Source organism: Bradysia coprophila, unplaced genomic scaffold (genome assembly GCF_014529535.1).
Source record: "Bradysia coprophila strain Holo2 unplaced genomic scaffold, BU_Bcop_v1 contig_350, whole genome shotgun sequence".
Classification (NCBI taxonomy): domain Eukaryota; kingdom Metazoa; phylum Arthropoda; class Insecta; order Diptera; family Sciaridae; genus Bradysia; species Bradysia coprophila.
The window spans coordinates 10,629,714-10,654,319 of NW_023503608.1; the positions used below are offsets into that span (position 1 = coordinate 10,629,714).

At 32.3% G+C, this 24,606-nt stretch overlaps 1 protein-coding gene across 2 annotated transcripts; it reads right to left on the reverse strand.

The window, feature by feature from the left end:
- Window positions 1-630: 630 nt before the first annotated feature.
- LOC119080944 (calcium/calmodulin-dependent protein kinase type 1) lies at window positions 631-22,563 on the reverse strand. 2 transcript variants are annotated; one of them, XM_037189572.1, is made up of 11 exons: window positions 22,312-22,562; window positions 16,351-16,830; window positions 13,192-13,326; window positions 6,775-6,822; window positions 6,322-6,396; window positions 5,478-5,616; window positions 5,308-5,413; window positions 5,084-5,242; window positions 4,891-5,017; window positions 4,732-4,819; window positions 631-3,542 (listed from the first exon to the last, which is right to left on the reverse strand). In XM_037189572.1, exons 2-11 carry the CDS (start codon window positions 16,461-16,463, stop codon window positions 3,390-3,392), a joined length of 1,143 nt encoding a protein of 380 aa, XP_037045467.1. In that variant the 5' UTR covers window positions 16,464-16,830; window positions 22,312-22,562; the 3' UTR covers window positions 631-3,389. The 2 variants fall into 2 exon arrangements, with proteins under 2 accessions (XP_037045467.1, XP_037045468.1); XM_037189573.1 differs by lacking the exon at window positions 6,775-6,822 and having other exon boundaries at window positions 22,312-22,563.
- Between the last annotated feature and the right edge of the window lie 2,043 nt (window positions 22,564-24,606).

A 24,606-nucleotide genomic window follows, 5' to 3' on the forward strand; every position in this document is an offset into this window, starting at 1 on the left:
ACGTTTTGTGCAGTACAAGAAGTTACAATCCAATTCTACTTATTCAATCCACCCACATGTATTACCAATGTTACGAAATTTACGTATGTTTATGGATTGTAACGTGTATATAGCGTGAATACCTTTTTTGGATTGTGTTCGTAGAAAATGTGATTTGTTCATTTTCTCGCACTGTAACAGAAGCTGGTTTCGTTGGTGCGGTTGGTGCATAAGGATAAGTAAAAGTCAGTTTTATATTTCATAATATAGGTGTATTATATGTTTGTTTGTTGGTTTTTCTTTTTAAAGATTACTTTAATATTTATTTAATTAGGACTTGATTGAATCTCGAATTATTCAAAGAAAAAAAGAAATTAAATAACAAAAACATTTAATTGTTTTTAGTCACTTGCCTAAAAGCGTGAGATTTAAAAAAAAAGAAATTCCGGATGGCTTTGTAGTATCCTTATTATGCAGTGTCCATGTCCATAATATATTTTATTTATACAATTTTGCTTTTGAAGGGAATGGCAGAATCAATACAAATGTTATTTTGGACTTAATTTTTTTTTTTTCGAGAAAAACAAACTTTTTATTTGCATATTTAACTGCCATGCTCCGTTTGCGATCGTATTTTCCTTTTTCAATTTCTTTTATTTATTTTAATTTTACAACTTATGCTTATAAATATATCCACATCTCAATATTTTATTCAATATAAACCCATAGAATCGACAAGCTGAATTAGGGAATGTTTTCATTTTAACTCGTTTTACTAACAGCAACTTATCAATTGTGACGAGTTTATCTTCTTTCATTTTTTTTATTGTTTAATGTAATTTGTGTAAATAAAATAAAAAATTTCATACCGAAAATTTTGCAGAAACAAACGTGAAGTTTCTTAGAATTACGATAGATAATTGATTAATCAATCAAGTGAAAAATTCCTAGTTTCTTCCTATTATACCTACTATTACAAGAAAATGGAAAATAAAAGAAAGGTAGAGACGAGAGAGCAGAAATGACGATTCAACAATTTTTCTCGAGAAAACAGATTACAACTTTTTTTTATTTAGTTTTGGTTCTTATCATAACAACTCTTAACAATTTCTCATTTTAATTGATTTTTAAATTTTTCTTTTTCGTAAAATAATTCATTTCCTAGGAATCCCTTTTTCGTTGAGTTCATGTGTCATCAGGTCGCTTTTAAGGTAAAAAAACAGAGAAACAATTCCGTGAACTGTGATTCATTCATTATTCATTCCGTATGAGACATCTTTCAATATTTGGTAAATAATTTAAATTTCGAAAATTTGAAATGGAATTTGAAGGAAGATATACGCAGGACCAGCTTAGGTTTGGTTTTATTTGGCGCTAAGAAACCAGTTTTAGTATTTAAGTTTGATGGTCTAAAATTTTGTCGACTGTTCATGTATGCTTATCGTTGACTTTCTTACAGTTATCTAATTAGAATGGTGTGTGTTTTATGTGTGTAATTGTGTGTGTATCCTTAAATAATTGTTAAAAAGATTTTCATTTTCAATTTTAAAGTTCTTTGTCCCCCTTAAAACTATTTTTAAAAATCACATAATTTTGTTTTTGTTTTCTTTCTTTTCTTTTTTGTTAAAATTAAAAGTTACACATTTCTCTTTAAATTGTATTTACAATATTTTTCTTCTTTTTTTTTGCAAATTTACATCATCCAAGGAATTTAATTTATTTTTCTTTTCAATATTTTCAATAAATGTTTACTTTCAATTTTATTAAGTTATTTAGTAATTAGTTAACTGTTTGGATATAAGATTGCTTTGCATATTTTATTTATTTACATAATTCCCATAATGTTGTGTTGAGCTTTTAAATTAACAAAGAAAAAAATTCAATTTTTTTACTCTTCTTAAGTTTTAATCTTTAATTAATTTTAGTTTACCTAGCATTAACACTTTGACGAGATAAAAGGGACATGTGAAATATTATTGCTGCAACCGTTAAGTAACTGTTTATATAGTAAGAAATATTAATAATGTTAACTGATTAGTACAAAATGCCACGGAAAATGAGAAATAAGTCAAATTGATGGAAAATTTTCATTTTCTAAGTCAACATTGAATTAATACATACAAACTGAATGCATTCGAAGGTCTACTTCGCCGATGCAAAAAAAAAAACTTTCTTGAAAATCAGTGTTAATGACTCTGCTGTAAATACTCTTAGGTTCCAATTACCATACTTGGGCAAAAGTTCATACGGCAGTGTTCAATCGAGAGAATCAGGTAGAAGTGGGTTAAGTGGTCGATTTGCCTAGTTTAAGCCACAATTTTTTCTCAGATTTGTTCCGGAAAAGTGTTCAGATGCTGCTTAATTCAACTATTCAGATATATCTATAGGTACCATAGATTCGAATTAGTTATGAGATATAGTCTCGATTTAATGGTGCATCATTTCTCGTGCATTTCGCATAGAAATAACAAGAAAAAATTTAGAAGAATAGCTTTAAGTAACTTAAGTAATGAATGCATGTCCAATATTTTTTTTATTCTAATAATTATGGCACGGTGATCAGAGAAACGTTCAAAATTATTTTTTCTGAACTCAGTGACGAAAATTAAAACTTTCAGGAAGGAAAAAATTTTATGCGGCCTTTCAGTGACTGTCACAAACCTAGTGCCTAAATAATCATTTTTCACTCGGTAGTTCAAACAGCAATATCTGTCATGACTGATCTTGATACTTCAGAAGGAATATAGCCTAGCTTTCCTCCGTGGTTATGTGAAGAAGTTTTGTTTCGTTAAGAATGATGGGAATTTGTGTATGATAAACTGACCGACGTCTGTAATTGTCTGTACTAAGTAATTTAACATTAAATTAAAGATTAAGTTTATTTTGTTAGTTTCATATTATAGTTATTGTAACAATGTTAAAATTGAAAAATCTTTGAGATTCATTCCTATTTCGATTTAAGATTCATTGCAGTACAAGGGTACAAAGAAATTAATCGAATAATCGAGTAATTTATCACAAATAATAAATTTTTTGAAAAATAATAAAAATTTGATAAAATTAACAATTAAAGTTTAATGTAAAAACAAGAAGAAAAAAAAAAAATTAAAAAAAATATAAATAAAATAAACAAATTTGAACGATTCAATATTATATATGCTAGGATTTCAAATTCTCTCTTTTAACAATTCACTATTTTAAAACGTTCACAGTTTTACATGTTTTTAGGTACAAAAAGCTGAACGGTTCTTTTTCTCTAAAAGATTCATTTCATTTTTTAGTTGTTGTTGTTTTCTTTGTTTTTATAATAGAAAATTCTTTTTAAGCGAAGACAGACTAAGCAACAAGCAGCTAAATTATTTTCATTTTTTTTTTTGGTAAATTTAGTGTGTTTAACGTAAATCCGTAATTTATTTCGTTACTCCGCTGCCATTTATACATTGAGAACTATTTTCATCGCTATTACTACGATTGCCAACCGGACTACGGCCACTGGAACCACCGCTGCTGCTTAAAGCCATTCGTTGCATTTGACGTATAACCGTGGCTGCATGATATGCTTGCTGCAAATAATTTTTTCGAGTTAATTTTTTTTTTGTTAATTGGCAGCAACGTCATAAAGTTAAAACTAGAATCATTTGAAACTTTTTTATAATCCCATTTGATAGTTCCTGTAATTTAAACTATGACTCTGGGGGAGCTTTTCTCGATTTTTGCGATTTTTAATTTTACCTGTGCAGGTAAGCCTTATTTATTTATCATCTATAATTCCACCGGCCAACTTCTCACCATGGAAGAAAATGGATTATAAAAAGCTTTCTACCAATTTTTTGAGATTGGTTGGTTAGAACGCTAGACCAGGGATGCTACTTTTGTTATCTTTAGGATTAAAACATTGAAATTTTTGATATTTGTTTTCCTTGTGGAGGGAATTCACCCTGCTGGATTTTATTATGAAAATTTCTGAATGGAATACGAATTTTAGCAACACTGTTATTCATCTCTTATCAGCAACGATATAAATAAACGATAATCTCAAGCTACAGTACTCTCATAATAGTGAAGCTTAAAAAGTAAAACTAAGGAAGTACAAGATTTAGAGTTTTGTTGCTACTAAGCAAAATTTTAAACAAAAAAGGTAACAGATCTCATTGCTACATAGAACAAGAGGCAAGAAACAACATTTATTTGCTAAAAAAATCTAGCATATCGCAGCATGTTTACGTTTATCTAACCGCTGACGCTCTTTTTTATAAGACATTAAAATCAAATTTTGAAAAAGTACAATGCGGATCTGTTAACAGGAAATGCAGGAAAAAGCGCTTCCATCGTAACAATATTGATAATTTAAACATGTCTTTCATGGAAAGAGATTTTAAAAGAAGTGAAAAGAATTGTGCTAACGTCCACAACTATGCACTTTATTTTATTTCCTAAATGGTATTGACACACGTACGTCTCTAACTCTGCAGTCCATAAATAAAGTTTCAACAAAATCTTTACAGTTTTGATCTGTTGCTTAGTCAACATTCAATTCATTCATTCTCATGTAGCCCGAAGAAGTATTTCATAAACTTTCTTCAACTGAATTAAAACTTCAGTAGATTTATGCAGTGGATGCAGTAGATTTCGATTTGTTCAGTGAATTAGGAAAATTCAATATTACTTTTTTATACAAACAAACGAAAAACCCTTCAACGTGATGCCTTTCATCAAAATAAGTTACTCTTAAAGTGTAATTGAATATCCTACCTTCCACCGCGACTTGGCAAAATTCTTTTTAAGTTGTTCGGAAACAGTTCCGTGAATATTTTTGTTGCTTGCAGCATTGCCCGATATCCTGTTGTGCGAGTAAAATCATTGAATTATTACCACTAAATAAAATGTGTAACCAAAATGCTATTAACTTACCATGGATGCGCTAGTGCTTGTTTACAAGTATATCGTTTGTCTACATTGACACACATTAAATTTTGAATAAAATCCTTAGCTGATTCACTTATCTCGTCCCAATACGGTGAATCGAATTCGAATTCGCCTGAAATGTATTTTTCATTTGAGTTAGAAACAGTGAACATAAATGTGTGACTCAAGGAGTACACACCTTTCAGTATCTGGGCGAATAAATTAGCGTCATTTTCATCGTAAAATGGTGGGTAACCACAAAGTAAAATATACGAGATGACACCTATGCTCCACACATCGACTGCTTTTCCATATGGTTTTTGGGCTAGAACTTCTGGGGCTACATATCCCGGCGTACCTTAACATTAAGAATTTAATTTTAAAGGACGGATCAATATTTTATTAATTATTTTGTTGGCATACCACATGCCGTTGCCATTATTCCAGAGTCTTCCATTTTCGATAATCCAAAGTCACTAATCATTATTTTACTATCTTCGTCTGGACTATAATATAGAAGATTTTCGGGCTGAAAGCACAATTGGATTGTTGAATAAGTGCCAGTTACTTTAAGGCACAAATATTGATACTACCTTCAAATCCCTGTGAACAACGCCTTGATCATGCATATATCCGACGGCCTCTAGAACTTGACGAATTAAATCAGACGCATCTTTTTCTGTGTACGATCCTTTCTCTACAATTCTATCGAATAGCTCGCCCCCGGTGACACTGCATTGAAAAACCATCGGTCAGAATAATTTCGGATTAACAAAACATCGATAAATAGATCATAAGGTCCGTTAACAGGAAGAGCAAAGAACTATAATTTGATAAGTGAATGACATAGCTCTTTCGCATTTCTGAAAATTTACGGCCTATCCAATTATTATGAGAGTAAAGGTTTTCAAGACGAAAAATTGATCTGCACCTGCAGTCGAGAATAAATTACAGTGGTCTTTTGAGAGATCATTTAAAATTAGAAAGATTGCAGTCCTTCACATGCAGTGCATTAACACATTCAAAATAATTGCGGCTTGTCAACTTTCGGCACCCTCGACTTTACTTAAATAGTCGTGGAATGCCTCCAAATAAATTTCTAAAAATTTAAAATTTGGAGGCATTCCTCGACTATTTAAGTAAAGTCCAGGGTGCCGAAAGTTGACAAGCCGCAATTAATTTCAATGTGTTAAGCGATTGTACCATACTTAATGTCGATGACTTACTAAGCATTAATCTGTTACAGACGGCAAACATATGACCAATATTATTATCGGGTCTATTACTTCCATCGATCAAAGTATTTTTAATCGATTGATTTCAAATCTTGTACTTCAATTTTTTTTGACATGTATTTTACCATATAAAATACCTCATTACCCAGAGCTTGTCATTATTTTCGTCGTCGTTATCGATAACAGATGAATAAATACTTACAGCTCCATAACTAAATACACTCTCGATTTGTCTTCATACGTTTCCAATAATTGCACAATATTCGGATGTGTCAGCCTGTGAAAAAAATATTTATGAAAAATTAACTGAAAAAGTCAATTAGTGCAATCTTATTTCGATAACAAAATTACAAGTATGGCAAATGTGGATGTTGTAAAAATATTTCAAAAACAAAAAATCAAATCAAATTAATAGAATTTGTATTCGATGATAAAAATTTAATTTAAAAAAAACGAGAAAAATCAAAAAAAGAATGATTTAGGTTATCAACGTTGGATAAGTCTATTCAAAAAAAAGCCAGGGATCGGAGACAAGGGGATTAATATCATTTCGATTTCTAGAAGAACAAAAGATGTACTATATAACACACACACACACACGCACACTTTTCTAAGTCTTCTGGTTATTCGAAACTTATGTTAAATTGTGACTCACCGCGAAGATTCGGCTTTTCCGTCACCATCACTTTGATTAGCACTGAACCTAAGAAGAAGAAGAGTTATAAAAATAAAAAAAATGTTTTGGATAGATCAAAATAAAAATAAATTAAAGTGAAAAGAATTGATAGTGATAGGATAGGAGGGAAAAAGAGAGATAGAAACAGAAAAAAGTGTACAGAATAATGTCCCTGCGCGTATTTGTATTTCTAATGTTAGGAAAGAAAGATATAGTTCAATATAACTATGCTACCTATCTATTCTAGAAACCAATAGTGGAAAGAAAACTTGAAAACCAGCATATAGACCATAGAGCGAAGACATAGACAAAAGACATTCTTTCTTGTAAAAGCCCTTCCTCAACTGACATAGACTTCCAGAAGGAGTTGAGTATAAGTTCTGAGAGTTGAAAAAGGTTTTCAATCCATTGAAATTAAATCGGAGATCGGAACAGCACTCATCATTTTAGAATAAATTACACAGGCACTGGACGTATCGAAATATATATTGAAAATGATCTTAGTACATTCCAGGATCATATAAGTTCTTAATGACCTGATTGAAGATTTAGCCTTGAATACGTTTACTAATGTAGCTTCGGAAAGCCGACTACAAATCAATTAATTTTTTCGATCTATTGTCTAGTTCTCTACAAGGCGATGGAGTTAATTTTGCATGACCAGAATTTGACATTTTCCGTATCTTAATTATTGAGCAAATCAATATTTACCCGTCAATCGATAAATATCACTATACGCAATCACGTATCGCTTTTAAACCTTTTTCTCAGTTTGTGTAGCATATTTAAGCAGTGAGTGTTCTATTATTCATCAATAATTGATCTTTTCTTGCTAATGTAAAATATTTACACACTTCGGAAGTTAGTTTAAAAATAAATTGATTTTTGTTATTTCAAGCAAATATCTAGTGTGGCAGCCACACTGTGGCTGGTAGTCTTCAAAATGTGATCATAGAGCAATATATTAGTGAAACAAAAATACATTAAAAAAAGAGAGAGTAAAAAAATAACTCAAACGGAAGTCGATAGATTTATTATTTACTTATAGAAAAAAAGGAAGAGCGATAATTTGAACGATTGGTTGGTGGTGTTGATTTTATATTCAGTTAATTACATTTAAAATGCTCATTCTATATGAAATGGAGACGGAATCGCATGCAATTTATAAAGGCTGAACATTCCTTTTATATTTAGGAGAGAAAATATATATGGTGTGTGTAAGTAATAGTCACTAAAATTATAATTGTTTATAATTCGCAAAAAAAGCTATTTTTATGAACATTTTCTTGCAGCAGCATTCTTTAGATTAAATAAAACTTAAATTTGGGTTCACGTTGTAAATAAATAGGATTACAGTGTCTGATAAACATGCGCCGATTGTTAGTTATTTTATCTACTGTAAGTTGAAAATATTCATAATTTTCAGCATAAATCTAGTTAGCAATTTACACACGAAAATTTCCGTGCGCATAAGTTTTTATATTGGTTATATGCCTTATGCATATAACCAAATTTAAACTTATGCGCACGAGATTGACAGAATCCTACTACGATCATGTGTAGTAGGATTTTGTGGTGATGTGTTTTGCTTGAAAATTATGAATATTTCAACTAACAGTAGATAAAATCTTGTTGCTAACACGTTAGTAAATGGGGTTTTTGGCACACGATGTGTTGCCGAACTCGCTCCGCTCGTATAGGCAAACTCACATCTAGTGCGCAAAACAAGCTTATTTACTAACTAGTTAGCAAAATAGCTACATCGAGTCTAGTTTATTAATAATAATCAATAAACAGAGGAGTCCTAACTCGGGTATCGCTTCGACAAATTGACTTGGTGTCAAGTTTGATTCATGCAAATGATAGCCATGTCGTGTGACAAAAACACCCAATTTCGCAACGTGTTGCGTACAACCGTTTTCTAAGACTAATGACCTGTTTCTTTAAATGGTTTAGTTGAATAGTTGTTGAAATTCATAAATTCATCTTTTTATTGATCGCGATCCGAGTAAAAAAATGATCTAAATTGGACTATGGCAGCTCTAATATTAATAGCATTCAATAAACACTGATTCTTTGAAAAACAGTATTTGACTAACATCCAATCTATTTTATTCTTCATTGAGTATTAACTTAATACTTTTTCATTACACCAACTACGAAAGTTGTAATTTTCGCTTCCCGAATGAGATGCGAAAGTATAAAAATTCAACTCTCAGTTAGCCACGACATCACAAGAGGTGCGAAAATACTTTCGCCTCCCAACAGAGGAGAGAAAGTACTTTCGCCCCTCAAACGAGGATGCGAAAGTAAATGATAGCAACCACATGTGTTCCGTCTGGTGTCGTTGTGATCACTGTGATTGTTGTGATAGAAAAGAACGTTGCCAATAATTTATAAATTTTTCTTTTACCAGGGGGCTGCCGCCCCCTGGACCCCCGCATATTTAGCTTATTTCGGTAAATTTCATCAGTTGGAACATTATAAGGAAGCTCAAATTACAATTTTCGTAGTTGTTGTAATGAAAAGTTGTGTGGATCACATGGCACGACGTAAAAAAATTCAACCTGTGCGATTGCCGCCCTGGCCTTCGGCCACGGGCTGCAAACTTCGCACACGGTTGAATTTTTTTACTTTCGTCCCTTGTGATCCAAATAACCATTCACTGCTGGCTGCGTGTTCCAAAGTTGTTTCTTTATCAAAGTAGTCACTTCTGTTTTATTGTCGATTTGTGTACTGAATCATGAAGATTATTGCAACTTCTTTAATGGTGAAAACATTCCGTGAAAATAATAATAAAAAAAAACAATTCTAAGAACGGTGAAGAAGAATAACCTGTAATGATCAAACAGCCTTAATACACCCAGTAACAGCGGTCGAGCCAAATGTAACCTAAAATCAGAAGGCATGCAAATGGTCCTTTGAATGTTTAGTGTCCGAACAACAAATTGTACAGCAAAATTCTGCAGCAATGAAGATTTGTTACCTGATTCTCGTCCATACATCGCTTTGTCCACGATTTCTTATACGGACGCTATAAACAAAGAACCACTTGCATGTTTTCTGAAGTAACGTGAAAAATTCGGCTCAATGGCTGCTTTCCGGAGTGTATGAAGTCTGTTTAATTATTACAAATGTTCAATTTATTCTTTGGCGAGGTTATCAACCTCACCATTCTAAAAATTAGAATTCTTTTATTAGAATTCACTAAATGTTTCCATCATTAACGGATATCTTAAAAATACACAAATGGAATATTTCGTTATGCCACAGTGCAGTGTCCTAACCTGTTTTCTATTTGCTATACATTTATTTTTATACAAGTAGCGTCTTTAGAGGCTACTTTCTAGTGAATCATAAAAAATAACGGCCCAGAGTTTCGTTTTGCTTGGTTGATTTAGTTCAGTTTTGAACTGTGGATTTTTAGTCATTGGTCATTTTGTTCCTTAAAGGAAGAGCTAAAATCAAGGATTCAGTTGGACTCGATATTGTCTATACACAAAAGAGTGTAAAAAATCCATCTTTTTGGCATACCTACTTTTGGAATCTAGAGAATTTCGTCGAAGGGGATAACCAGCTGTATTAATGATAATACATTCCAAAAGGTTATAGTAGAAACTAAACTAATCACAAGGATAACTTAACTCAAGTATCACCGAAACATTGATTGTGGCTATGTCCTCACTGACAAAAGGTTTTGCTAGTAGAACCTGAGAAATGATGCCGTGCCTCAGCATAAACAACAAAAATAAACTTAAATGTTGGAGTGCAGTACTCGTTCTATTTTTCCTTCATGTTCGGTAGAGCGTTTCATATTCCGTATCCCGTAATTGTTCATATTGGAGCACAAATTCGGTTTTTGTAGAAATAAATTTACTTTATTTTTGCATTTTGCAAACTATCGAATCCAAACCAAAACATACGTCAAACGGTACGCAACGCAATAATAACTCTTAGTAGGTTGTCATCTCTGGCATCTGCTAATGGCGACATCTATGTGATATTTTAAACTAATTAATAGCGTTCTAACTTAAAAATTTTGTGGGGGTGACCTAATAAATATTCCACACATTTTCTAGGGATTAAAAAATGCTCATGTAAGTATGAGTTACTTTTCGATTCAATCCATAATTAAATCATTCTGGCGTGACAACGAGCCCAGGGGTAGCAGACTGACCCAAAATTCTATAAAACTAATTAACAAATTCCTCAGTGTTTTCTCGTGACAACTTCCCTTTAATTCCTTTAGACTTGTGACACTCTTCTTAACACTTCACATGAGAATTAAAAACTTGCTGAGATAGTACAGAATTGCATTACTTCTAATACATTTATATGGATTAAAATGTTTGAAAATGGCATAAAATGCAACCTAACTATTCAAAGTCTAGCGCAGCTTTCATTTTCCACTCGGTTATTGGTGTCTGCGTGTAACCACACATACTGATTGTCACTAGTGACGAAAAGTAACTTGTTTTGGCAACTAGTGACAAAAAACCATCCAGACGTCACCAAATTCATGCAGGAAAAGTTCAATTTTCGCAGCATAGGTGCAGAAACAATTTTTATCGAATTTTCGATGTATTGATTGGATCTGCCGTTCATAAGTGCGATACAGATCATAGCTCGCCTGACTCTTATGGGTAGGACATCGTTTACCGATGACGTTTACAATCAAATTGTCAAATTAATTTTTTCTTCAATGCTCCATACTAATAACGCCGAATGCCTAATTTCCGAACATTTTACGCAGACATGTTTTTATATCCAATATTCAATCGTCAAAAAAATGATAATAAATCGAATGTTTTAAAATGAAAGAGAAAAGAAAACAACATCTTTTCGCGTTCCGTGAAGTTCACTTCCATTACAAAAATTAATTTACATTTCAATCAAATTTGTCATTGTAGATTTGTCAATAAAAACATTTTTCATGGAAAAAAGAATCTACGGTAGTAGGTACCCGCTTTTCGTAAAACATTTGAAGTTTTCGAACAATCCCAAATCCAATCTACCATAATATAACGTGAATCGCTTGTGTAAGTTAGTTACATTTCGTTCAAAATCAAAAACAAATTGATGATACCGGGAACGAAAATCGGTATATTGAATGAAGGTATATTTGGGTTGTCAAAGAAATTTTGCATTATTAATAATTCTGTGTGACAGATGTTGATGGGTTGGAGGTAGAATTATTTATTATTAATTTTTAATTAGAAACAGGAGGAAAAAGTGGTGTTGCAATTTTGTAGTATGTTTAAGATAATTTCTGCTGTTCTTTTGTATGATCATGCAGAAATGGATAGCTATCTGCTTTCGAAAACGATGATAGAAATAAGACATTAACTCCGTATATAACAAATGAAGTAAAAGATTTAACACTAAGCGATACTTGAAACAGAGGAAGTAACAGATATTGCAATAAATCCTTGTCGTTTCAATAAAGTTAGCATAGAACATTCCCAAACACCCGACTCGAAACCAGGAGAGCATCCTGCTTCACAATTGATTCGGTTTGTAAATTTCCTTTGTAATTATTAAAAATTCTACCTTTGTGGCAACTTGAATCGAAAGAAATTATCGTCAAACTCCGAAAGGTAATTCAATATTTCATCTGAGTTTTTCCATCGAAAATTGCTTAAAAAGAAGCCAATTTCCCACAAAGTTTCCACAATTCTTTCATCCTTCATCGTTTATTTAATTCATAAAACAATTTCGGGGGTGGTGAACCTTTTGCGTTCGAGAAGAGAACGTTCGTAAGTGACGGTCCTATACATTTTATAAGTTGTCGACCTTTTTCGCCTCCGTCCTCTATTTTCATAATCCCTCTTCCCCCACTGCTACAATGTTGTTTACGAATGACCCCCTAAAAAAAGTTTTAAGCACAAAAAGTATGTAAAATGTTTCTTATCTCATAATTCGTTTATTTTAAAATTCCTAATTACGCAACAATGTTCATAAAGAACTTTTATATTTGATGAAGTATTTGACCTTCCCTATCAGTTCTTTGGTATTTTTTTTGTTTGTTTTAATTTCTAATTTGCTGATTATAACTAAGAATGTAATGAACATGTTTTTCGAATAACAAACTCGACTTTTTTGTTGTTGCTGTTTTGTGAGATATAATACAATACACTCTCAGTATACGTAACATTTCACTGTTATAATTATAAAAACCAAAATTGTCACAAATCCTGGTCGAAATTAGCTGTTGTACTCTACAAGACTTTGCAAAAAAAATAATTAACTTAAGTTTTCAGTCGAAATAAAAACCAAAATTATATCAACCAATCAAAATGAACGTGTATGATATTATGTGCGATATAAATTAAATTCAAAGTGTACTCGTTTCGAATTAGATATTCAGCAATGACAAAAAATGTAATTAACTCTTACCTTCGCAGTACTTTGATCTCATTTTCTAGTGAGTCCTCCTTTCCTTTCAGCGCTTTTTTGTCAATTATTTTAACAGCAAATAGTTGGCCGGCATAATCTTTGCTTTCAGCTAAACGAACTTCAGAGAAGGCACCTCTGTAAAAAAAAAAACATTTTATGAACTATGGTGCACCGAGGGTATTATATTCATAAAATGAAGCTAGATCTCTTTTCATTGCAAATGTGGTTCGATATTTTTGCTGTTTGTTATATGAGTCTACGTACTATGTCAGGGAAAAACATTCAATCATACAAAGTCATTACATTCGAAATCACGTTGCGCTGAAGCTCATCGAACGATAGAAAAACAATATTTCATATTTTTATTCTACCTTGAAGATAAAATAGAAAGCGTACGGACGAACCCATTGTAATGCATTAGAAGTAGTTGATAAATTCGAAATAAGAGGATATTTTTCATCATTATTTTTATCTTTTCACAGGATTAGACGAGACGAGACGAAATATAACTAAATGAAAGATTAACTCTGTTGTGATAAAATAGATTTTTTTTGGGATATCGAGGTAGCGTGCTTTTGAAAAACACATTTGTTTGCAAACTCGTGTGTCTCGTCAAGAAAACATGCAAGTAACAACGAGGTGAACAGAATAATAAACTGGGTATACGCAGGCATTCAGGCTTCATTTACCCTTCTACGGTTGAGTTGATCTTTCAATTTTACTATTTTTACTATTGTTCGTCTAACTTTCCTTATAACTGAAAGTTGATATTTAACCACGGCAGAGTAAAACCAGGCAGGAGCGCTTGATTTGTCTGGGGACCTGAATATCTAGTAGCTCTATATTTTGTTAAAAGAGAATTTATTAAATTTATGTCAGTGTTCGTGTGAGTCATTGCCGTACAGTGTATAAGGTCCCTTATTTGACATTCGAAAAATGAACTGATCCTGCCTGGCTTCATACTGCCGTGTATTTAACCTATTACGAACAGCAGGACCGAGTAATGACGCTGATTTGGTCGGGACAATGTCAATCTTTGGTTGATCGCCGATTCACTGGTTGATCAAAAAAAGTGTGTATCGGTACTTCCTTAGGTAGTACATGTCAACAGAGAAATCTATCAGCTCACTTGGTCAGACAGACAGTCTTTGTTAAATGAACAGATTTTTACGTAACCATTTCATTCATTAGACCCGTACGAAGTACGTTTGTAACACGTCGAATTGGACTCCCTGAGTAAGTGGAAACCTATTGTGGTTGTACATAGATGCCAAATTAGCGAAAAAAAATGTCCGTCTGTCTGCACGATACCTTGAGTAAAACACACCCGATTTCTAAAATTCTTTTTTTTTTCGTTTGGTAATGTCAAAAGAAAGGTTTAGTTCGAAGATGGGCGATTTTGGATCGACCCCTCCCGAGCTGGGGCCCAATAAGTGCTTTAGGGTTTTTCGAAGATATCTCCGGACTTTTAAAAGCGACACTTATAAGTGATACGTCAAATGAAAGGTATTAATGGAAATCGGATGACCGACTAGTGAGTTAGACCCCTTGGTGTGAACCAGGTACGGGGCGCCAAGCAGTTTTTGCTTGTAGATCGGCCAAATTTGAACGGATTTTTTGCTTTATTAGATAGGTATTGACCGTACCAATCAGGGAAAAAAAAGTTTATGAAATTATGATCACCGGAGCGTGAGCTAGGTCACTTGGAGGTAGCTCTTATCTGGCTACTCGGCCGTACAGTGCACGTGGAGTATTTTGTCAATATCTCGGGTAAATTTTGACCGAATTTCATGCATTTTTTTTGTTTGAAAGGTATTAACGAATGTAAAGCGTCAGTAAAATTTCCGGTCTCCTAACAAAATGGCTGCTGGCGGCCATATTGGATTTTATTAAAAGTGATAATTCTTGAGAAAAATGGTACTTATAGAGTTTCTGTTAACATGGAAATAATTTGTTATGTGTGTGGGGTGTTTCAGGCATTCCATATATAGACTAGACATCTATATATAACTATATACAGCTATATTGAGCTATATACAGGCATATATAGCTATATTATAGCATATTCATCTGTGAAATGTTTATTTATATGTAAATATAGCGGTATAAATAGCTGGTTAAATAAGAATTTATGAAATTTGACTTCGTACGGGGCTGTCGATATTGCCTCTGGCAATTTATTTGTGTATGATAACAAGAAAAAGACTGGATTATGTAAGTTAAAATTACCTAAAATAGCTTTTCAGTAGAGAATGAAGTAAAAGAAATGAAGAGTTTCACAGTAAAGGCTTTTGATACGAATAGGTGTTTCGTACTGGTCGGCGTTAGCTATGTTTTTTTTTCGACGCTCTCGGAAAAAGATAAAATTTGTAAATCTGTAAAAGGTTGAAGCTATTCATGCATTGATGTTATTCGAAACGAATTGAATAACTCTGTGTCCATTTCCTGGAAAAATCTATTGCAATTGCAAAACATAACATTGAGAATAAGTTTGTAGTTTTTCAGTTGAGTGTAACATCCCGTCAGCACTGGCAAACCACCGGATATCGATAATGGTTTCAATTGATAAAATAGAGAAATTGCGGTTTGACACACAATTATCAGTCAATGTCAATGTTAAACTAGAAAATCGTAAGTTATTTCTCCATGCAAAATATATGGAAGGTGGACCTATGATTTTCTAGTTTTAGTTCGACTTTAAAGATAGTATTCTGGAATGTTAAGACATTGACGGGAGTGGTAAAAAAACAGAATGTATAGGATTACGGTAGGTCAGAAAAATACCGTTTTTCGCGTTACGTACTTTATGGATAGTTCTAATATTATGCCATAGTATTCGCCTTATATAACTCAGAAGATGTCCCCAACACAAACACGAAACAGTTGACAATAACCCGACATTAAAGTTAGGTCAAGGAAACCTCGAAACCTGACAGTTTCTGACTATTTCACGTTCAATGATTTATTAAATTCGAATTTTTTCAGATCAGTTTAAAAATAATCCAGGTTCCAAGTTATCTGAGGTCTGGTCAGAACTAAGACCCGAGATTCCGAGATTGAATCTGAGCTAAAATTATGAAGTTCTAATGCGCATAAATGGTAATACAAGCATAATAATGAATCATTTAAATTAAATTTCGATAAAATGAATATACTTACGTTCCAAGTAATTCTTTTAGATGATATTTGTCCTCGATTGAGCCATGTTTGTCCGGGTCGCGAACATCTTTTTTCGATTTTTTGGCCGAATCCTTTTTACCAAACAGAGGCATATTTTATTTGTTGTTGGTTTTTTTTTTGTTAGGGTGATTTGGTAAAAGTTAACAAAACAAAAAATATATCAAACTAATTGGACTCCGGATATAACAGTTGGGATTTGAAATAATAATAAACGTGTTGCAATGACTAAAATTCGCTAAAAAGCGGTCTCGTTTTATGTTTTAATTTTGTTTTTACAATTTTATCGTATCTTTTTTTGTCATATATTTAAGAATATTGACATTGATTTCACTAAATAATGTTTTCCATTCAACAATTTGCAATTTACTTTTTTAAACATTCACAATCAAACATTTATCGACAATTCTTGGACTGGACAAGGTGCTGGTGCGTATTTTTAGCAAGACTTCTGAACAACATCTATAGAAATAAAAAAAAAATTAAAATTAAAATTTACAAAAAAACAATAAAAAATGTTCTATTTCGGCAACATAAAACATTTATTGGACTGTTTACATAACGAAAAAAAAAAAAAAAACAAAAAACAATTCAGTTCTTAAAGAATAAACAAAAGTGTTGAGGAGAAAAATTGTCTCTGGCCGTTTTTTTTTAAACCAAAAAGAAAAAATGTCAAAATTGTTGGTTTAGTGAAGAGAGGTTTCATGTGTTTGGTAAACTATGTACATTTTTCAAGTGATAGCTGAAAGCTCTTTAACTATAACTTGTCAATTTCTTTTAACGTTTGTTGCCTTTGCTTGACTATATATCAGAGAAACTAGCAGCGTATAAACTAATCTATCCTAGCATCTAATACAAACAAACTTTCGATCATGCCACGTTACAATGTCAACTAAAAGAATTTTCTTCAAATCGATTTTTGTTTAGCTAATAGCATAATGGATGTAATGGCATTACATCAGCTGCAAGTGTCGTAAATATGTATATAATGCTTCCATATAAAGTGTGTTTGCTTTAGAATGTCTTTTCTAGACAGGTGCTCACTTGTGATTTGAAGCAGTTACTTAAAGTTGTTTGTTGGAGTATAATGATAATAACTATTCGAGTTTGATCTAATTAACGTAAATGTTTAGTCAGGTCATTCGATACGTGAGAATTCACTTGATTCGAATTTTAAAATTCATATAAACTTTCAGATTTAAGTGGATTTTTTCAACATTCATAATGCTAATGGAAGAAATAATAAACTGTTTACCTTTCGTCTCAATAATCATAACGTGTATTCAGCATTCTTGTTAGCTAATATCACTTCAACCGATTCGTTATTAATCATAAAAAAATATCATACGAATTGAACACAGGCTTTGTGTGTATAATAATGCAAAATATGAATATAGGCAGAATGAGTTTTCTAGCCATTTGCACTCTACTATTTCTTTTTTTAAATGAAGCTAATTGGTGGTATAATTAAAAAATTACTCTCTCAGCGTGTGATTAAAATATTACAGTGGGAGGTATATATTGCTATTGGGTGTTCGTGACTAGTCGACTATATATTTTGTAGAATTTCCGTGAAATAGAACATAGGCAAAAGGCGCGTTCGAAGAACTTCTTAATTCAATTTGCTAAGAAAATATCTGCAATATTATGGCTCTCGGAAAATATGCATTTTAATACTGACGATGCTGTCGTTTCCAAGCATCATGCCATCAATAGCCTTTGGTTTATTAATAACATTGGAAAAAGTAATACAAATTTCAATTATACCCTCATCGTTACAGTACACCTCCCACTTTCAGTGTCGGTTGCTGTAATAATAGTCACCTTAGTGGAAGTTCATTAATGTGACAAAACTAACGATATTTTAATGTACCACGTTAGCCATCGAACCCAATTAAAAATCGTGATTGTTGAAAAATTTTCTTTTTACATAAAACTAATAAGTTAAGTTAACTGTATAAAGTATACTCGATTAACGATTGAATGAATGAATATGAATTAAAATGAAATAGGTTTGCATAATATACATAACACCAGAGATTGATGGAGAGAAGGAAAAAAAAAGTTATTAATTTAACGCAGAATATAGGTCCAATATCAGAGTTAGTGTTTAATATCTACAAAGTCTGTTTAGCCTCCCATGTAAAAATTAATTAATCAGAGTGACGGATCTGTAGAGAAAGGTCATAATGTGGAATACTAAAGATACGAATTTTTATACTTTGCAGGGTTATCACATCGACGCGTTATATGTGCATGTTACGTACGGAGCGATTTTTTTTTAATTAATTTGGAAATATGTGTTTTCGCGACGTTTGAAGGCTGTGTAATAGAGTCGTAAAACATATTTTAATACAGATAATCCAGTGAGAGATAGATCTTACATTCTATCAAATGCCTTTCTAGCATACTCTTACAATTTTAGGCAAACAGACACTTAACTTACGTAAATAAACTGTTTGCGATAAGAGGAAAATGTTATCTCCAATACTCAACTGAAAAATTTATTTGAAAAACCCTAATCAGGAACACGACTCTGAATTTTTTTTTTTCTGTTAAATAGCTAAGCTACCCAACGGGTAGGTAATAGGATTAAGACTTTTTACTTAAAATGTTGATGTAAAACTTGAAAAAGTATTTGGATGGTTAATTTTTAGTTTTCAAGTTTTACTTCAAATTATAATTCTAAGTGAAACTAAGGCATGTTCATTGAAAAATATCATCAATCGATGATAAAATGTTCAAATTATTAATACAATACCAACCGAATATCCATCCGAATACACGAGCAAACTCTATCTCACTATTGGCGTCTATTGGCACAATATTTCCTTCTATTGGTCACTGGTCACCAATCGCAAATAGCAACTGTACCAGTATTTGCTCGCGTAGCTTCCCCCTCGATAAATATCGACTGATAATCGAATTATCTGTCGTTATTTATTGAAAAATCACTGATATTATATCAGTCAAAATGTATCGAATTTGTCGATATTTATCGAGATCAATCGATATTTACCGATGTTTATCAAATTATCTGTCAATATTTACCGATATCAATCGATATTTACCCATTATCAGTAGATATCTACCGATTTTCAATCGATATTCACCGATTATCAATGGATATTTACTGATAATCGATCGATCCTCAATAAAACATTCGATTGATGTTGATTTTTCGAACCGATAGTCGATTCTAAAGAAATAATCGATATTTTATCAAACAAATAATTTTCGAATATGCCTAGTGAAAATCACAATTTCCCCAATATTTCAATTGCTAAACCGAACTGGTGTGCATACGTTATTTTGCACCAGCTGGTCACATACAATTCCAAATGGGACCAGCTGGTGCAAAATAACGTATGCACGTCAGTTCGGTTTAGCGATTGTAGGACCCGGTGTCAACTAAGTTTTTGAATTTAAAATTTTTTCAAATTCTCAATTAATTAAAAATGGTGAATCATTAAAGCTGTGCGATTTTTTTGCAATCGGGATGAAAGATTTCGTATGATGAAAAGTGTCGCTACATCTTATATATCTAGATCACACTCAATGTACTTCACACAAGAGTGTGTATGCCAGCGAAATTAATATCGTCCAGAATTTCTGATAAATCCTATGAGTACATACGTGTTGGACCACTGAACCGTTTAATGGTTTTGGTTACCGAAATCAAATATTTTCAAATATTTCACAGTTTATGGATTTTTTACATCATCGGATTAAGCAACGAAATGCATTAGGCGGTGCATAAGTGATTTTTTTTTTATGAATTTACTATTATGCGTTACTGGTATAGTTTGCAACGACTGAACAATCTAAAAAAAAAGTTTCCACAATTTTAACAGGCAGCGAATTTAGCCTTCAAACGATTATTAACAGATTGCAGAAATTTAAGTGTAAAATTATGATAATTTATGAAATCGAAAAAAATATGAAAATTTCAGTAAAATAATAATAAAAAAATGACTAACTAAATGCATAAATTAGCGAGAATATGACTACAGTTTCATTTAAAATTGAAATGAATCACATTTTCATATCAATTTACAATTTGATATCCCAGTGGCGTGGAAGTACAATGTTGCAGTTAATAAATAAATGGACGAAAAAATGAGAGAGAGAAAATGTTAATAGCATCAAAGGTAAAGCTAAAAGTTAATTTTGTATTTTACCTTTGCAATTTCTTTTTTCTGACTTTGATTCTGAATTCAACATTAGGAAGCAACAAACGTATATAAAATGTTTACTTTGAAATTGTGTTCTATTAATCACAAACAGCAGTTTTCCGCCTTCATAATTAATGAATTTCCATTTAATGTGAATTTTTTAGCTTAAAAAAAAAAGTACAAAATGTAATTATACTTGAGCCGATGGAATTTTTTTTCCTAGAGTTCTTTCGGTGCATAGGCAAGGCTCGGTGTCCTAAAGCGATATTTCATATACTAATTAGTTAAAAAAAAGTCAAGAAGCAGAAACATTGGAAGGAAACTGATCTATAAAGAATTTCGGATAGTGTTTACTCTGACTAGGACATTATTCTATTTATGTACGCGCAATGAACATCTTTATTCGCCTTTAGTGGCATTGTGAGCTCGTCATATTTCCACGTTCAGCGTATAATTTCAGTTTCGTGTTCATTATTCCATTAAGACTGTGTGCACAAGGTGTGTGTACAATCAGATTTTTCGGCGGTGGAAATATGTGTGCTCGCTTTTTACTTAAATAAAAAAAAGAAACCAGTCGAGGCCTCGAGCAATTAAACTTAATTACTCGGTGAACATGATCCCGGTAAATTGTAATGCAGACATAAAGAGAAATTTACAAATAAGACTCTTTGTTACATCAACATTCAGCGAAATAGAAATAAATTGTTAAGACATTTTAAAAACAATTTTTTTCTTTGTTTCGAATTAAGTGACCTGGAGAGTTTTCGCTAGGGTTGGTACGGGTAGATACATACATCCAAAAGGGATAAAAAAAACTACTTCAGAATAATTTCAAGTACTGACTTTGTGGCCGACAAAAAACTGTTTTTACAAAATAAGGGAGAAGATGCATTTGCTTTGATATCAAGATTGTTTTTAAGTGTATCCGAAACGATTCGCTACATGCAAGCCTGATGTTGACATATCCAATATGGACAATATGGACATGAACGTTAAACATGTAATGTCACGAAATATCATTAGTAGATCCCTTTATCTATGGAAGCGTGTTAGAACTATCAGCTAAATATCTGAAATGTTTAGGTAATCGATGTAACAAAATCGATCTAAAATTTCGATCCAAACCTTTTTCACGAAATTCCATAGTTCTACGTTACCAAAGAGCGGAAACCATGCAACAGTTTGTTCTAAGCACCACAATTCGCGAATAATTCTATTTACATTCTAGCAGTGACCTGTTTTGTGCTAAAAATTTATGGTTTGTGAATACTGCGTAAGTGGCAACGGCGATTATACCCTTTTGTTGCTTTCACTACAAAATGGTTTCTATGCTTGGAATATTTTCCATTATTTAAATCTTAGCTTGAAGGAGCAAATGTAAAATGAATGACTTTGTAATTGATAAAGGTTTAAGGAAGGGCATTTTATACATAATAAAATATTCAAGTAGGTGAGCTACGGCCAAATAAAAACAAACAACAACGATATGTAATATATACCAGGTATGGTATTTGAATATAAATATATGTTCAGGGAGTAACAATAGTTATACGAGATATTATATCATTTTTAAGCATAAACTATAAAATCAAAGTGAGTCGTTAATATTCGGCTATTTATATATGGGCATGGGAATAATCAATTTTGATAGGGAGTCTTTAACTACCACAAATATATACATGTGAGTGGTTTTTGGCTGTGTGTATTGTGTGTGTGTTTGTGTGGATAAAATACGAATAATTAAAAATATTTTTGTTAAGTGACTAACTTTTTCACACCATTTATACATTTTCGTTTCGAGTCAAATAGATGTTTTCTTTCAGCCTGTTTATCACTTAATTTGAATTTTTAATTTCACTACTTTAGGTATCCATAAGAAGGTATTTGAGTCGTTTGTAAACAACAGAATTAGGAAATGAATTTTTATACAAGAAATTTGTGTAAAATAATTATGTGACAACTGAATTGTTTTCGCTTATTTACTGAATGAAAATCGACAAAATTGCTATAAGTATTGGACTTGCTAAAAAGAAAATGAAAAACTTCCTTTGTTCTTGCCAAAAATTGTCATGTCAGTGGTTTTTTTCTCGTCTCTTCTTTCACTTTTTGATAAATTTACTTTTATATTCGAAATTCCTTGATAAATACGCGAGTTCCAGGCGTGACACTCACACACAATTGTGTATATATAGAGAAAAATCAAGAAAAATCACAAGTTCTTTTTATACGAGGTATATGTTCTGTCATGGACATTTATCACATATTTTCACTTCTGCTGCCACACGAAACAATTTCCAGCCCCTTTTCGGCTAATTATCATAAAATTTACGTAAAAACCGAAATTATGAAAGTGTTTCGAAATTAAAGAACCAGGGACACTACACTACCACTTTTCGTTCTGCAATTTGTACCAAGTTTTTTTTTTGCGTAAAATATTGTCTGCGATAAAACATGAATTTTACATTAATTTTGTATTATGGGCTATCCGTTCAATCAAACACACCGAAGTACACGATTCCATTTCCCATATGAGTGTTAATAATTCTAATTTTTTTTTTCTTGTTAGTTATGTATCCACATAGTCGCACGGAAAAGAAAAACGAAAATGGTTTTTATATTTTCCTTATTTTCCACTCTCCTATTATTATTTTCCTTCGTCGAACTGGCAAACCTCTCCAAAAACTTCTATCGTCCTTTTAGTATTTGTCCGAAAAATTATCCGAAAAAGAATTTAACTAAAACGAAATAATTCACGTTTTTTCTCGGTTTTCAATGTTTTTTACTTAAAGTAATTGGAAACATTGAGATCACAACAATAAAAACAAGGTCTCTTCTACCATTCCACATAGCACACAATATTCCGCTTGCTGTGGAATTTTGCAAAAAACTACGACTACCACATAATCATTATCCAGTTAAACATAAAATTATTGGTGTTGCCCGTTGTCTCTGATGGTTCGGTCGGATATTTTCAGCGGCATCTGTATGTATGACGATGAAATTTACAAATGTGTTTTTGAAAATACCGCCATCATGTTAAATCATTTTCAAAGAAGATTTTCACAGATGCAAAACATAAGCAATAGACTGTTATGATCAGAGCGAGAGATCCGAAGACTAGTTAATTTAACTTGCCTTGGGGTACTTGTCAAAATATTGCTTTCTCTTTCAACGTGTTACGTTGAGAGCGAGAGGACCGAAGACCAGTTTATTATAAGTTGCCTTGGGGTACTTGTCAAAATATTTCTATCTCTTTCATCATAACACTCTTAAAAATAAGCTCATGGCATGACGTCATAGTGATGCTATATATTATATAATACTGAAGTTCTTAGCCCAAATCGAATGGGCCATTGTTCAGTTATCTTATGTCGAAACAGTAAAGGTAGACTACCTAGAGGAATTATCAAGGTTCTGAAAGAATATGTTAAGACACTTACGAAGGCGGGTGAAACCGAGTGGTGACTCACTTCTAGATTAAATGGATGAAATGGATTAAATTGTATTAAATGGATTTAATGGATTAAATGGAATAAAAATTGGATTAAATGGATTAAATAGGAAAAAAGTTCATTTTACCAAATACTGTAAAAGTCTTAAAAATTGTTAATTTTGATCGAACCACGTACTACAACTCATACTACAATGTTAAAAAGCGAAAAAATCCACTTTTTGGAGTTTTTGGTGTAAAGTGGATTAAATGTAAAGTTGAAATCGTCATAAAAAATTTTCCAAACCTAGTTGTCGCTAGGTTCACACACACCGTCGAAACATGTGATAGTAGATTTGTGTACCTGTTTTGGACGATTGATTTTAGGCAAATTCGCGGATTGTAGGCCGAACGAAGTGAGGCTTACAAGCGAAAGTGTAAGTAAGTTTTCATGCAGAGTGCCGGAAACCCGAGAAAATTCGAAAAATTGCCCTCATTTTCGGCCCCGAAGCATGAAAATAACTATTTCTCACTAAGACCCCAAGAGTTGAGTTTACACGCTCATTTCAATGAAGTAATGGCCTTTTTTCCGTGGGATCAGTGCGAGGGAGAGAAATATAGCAAATCCTTTGC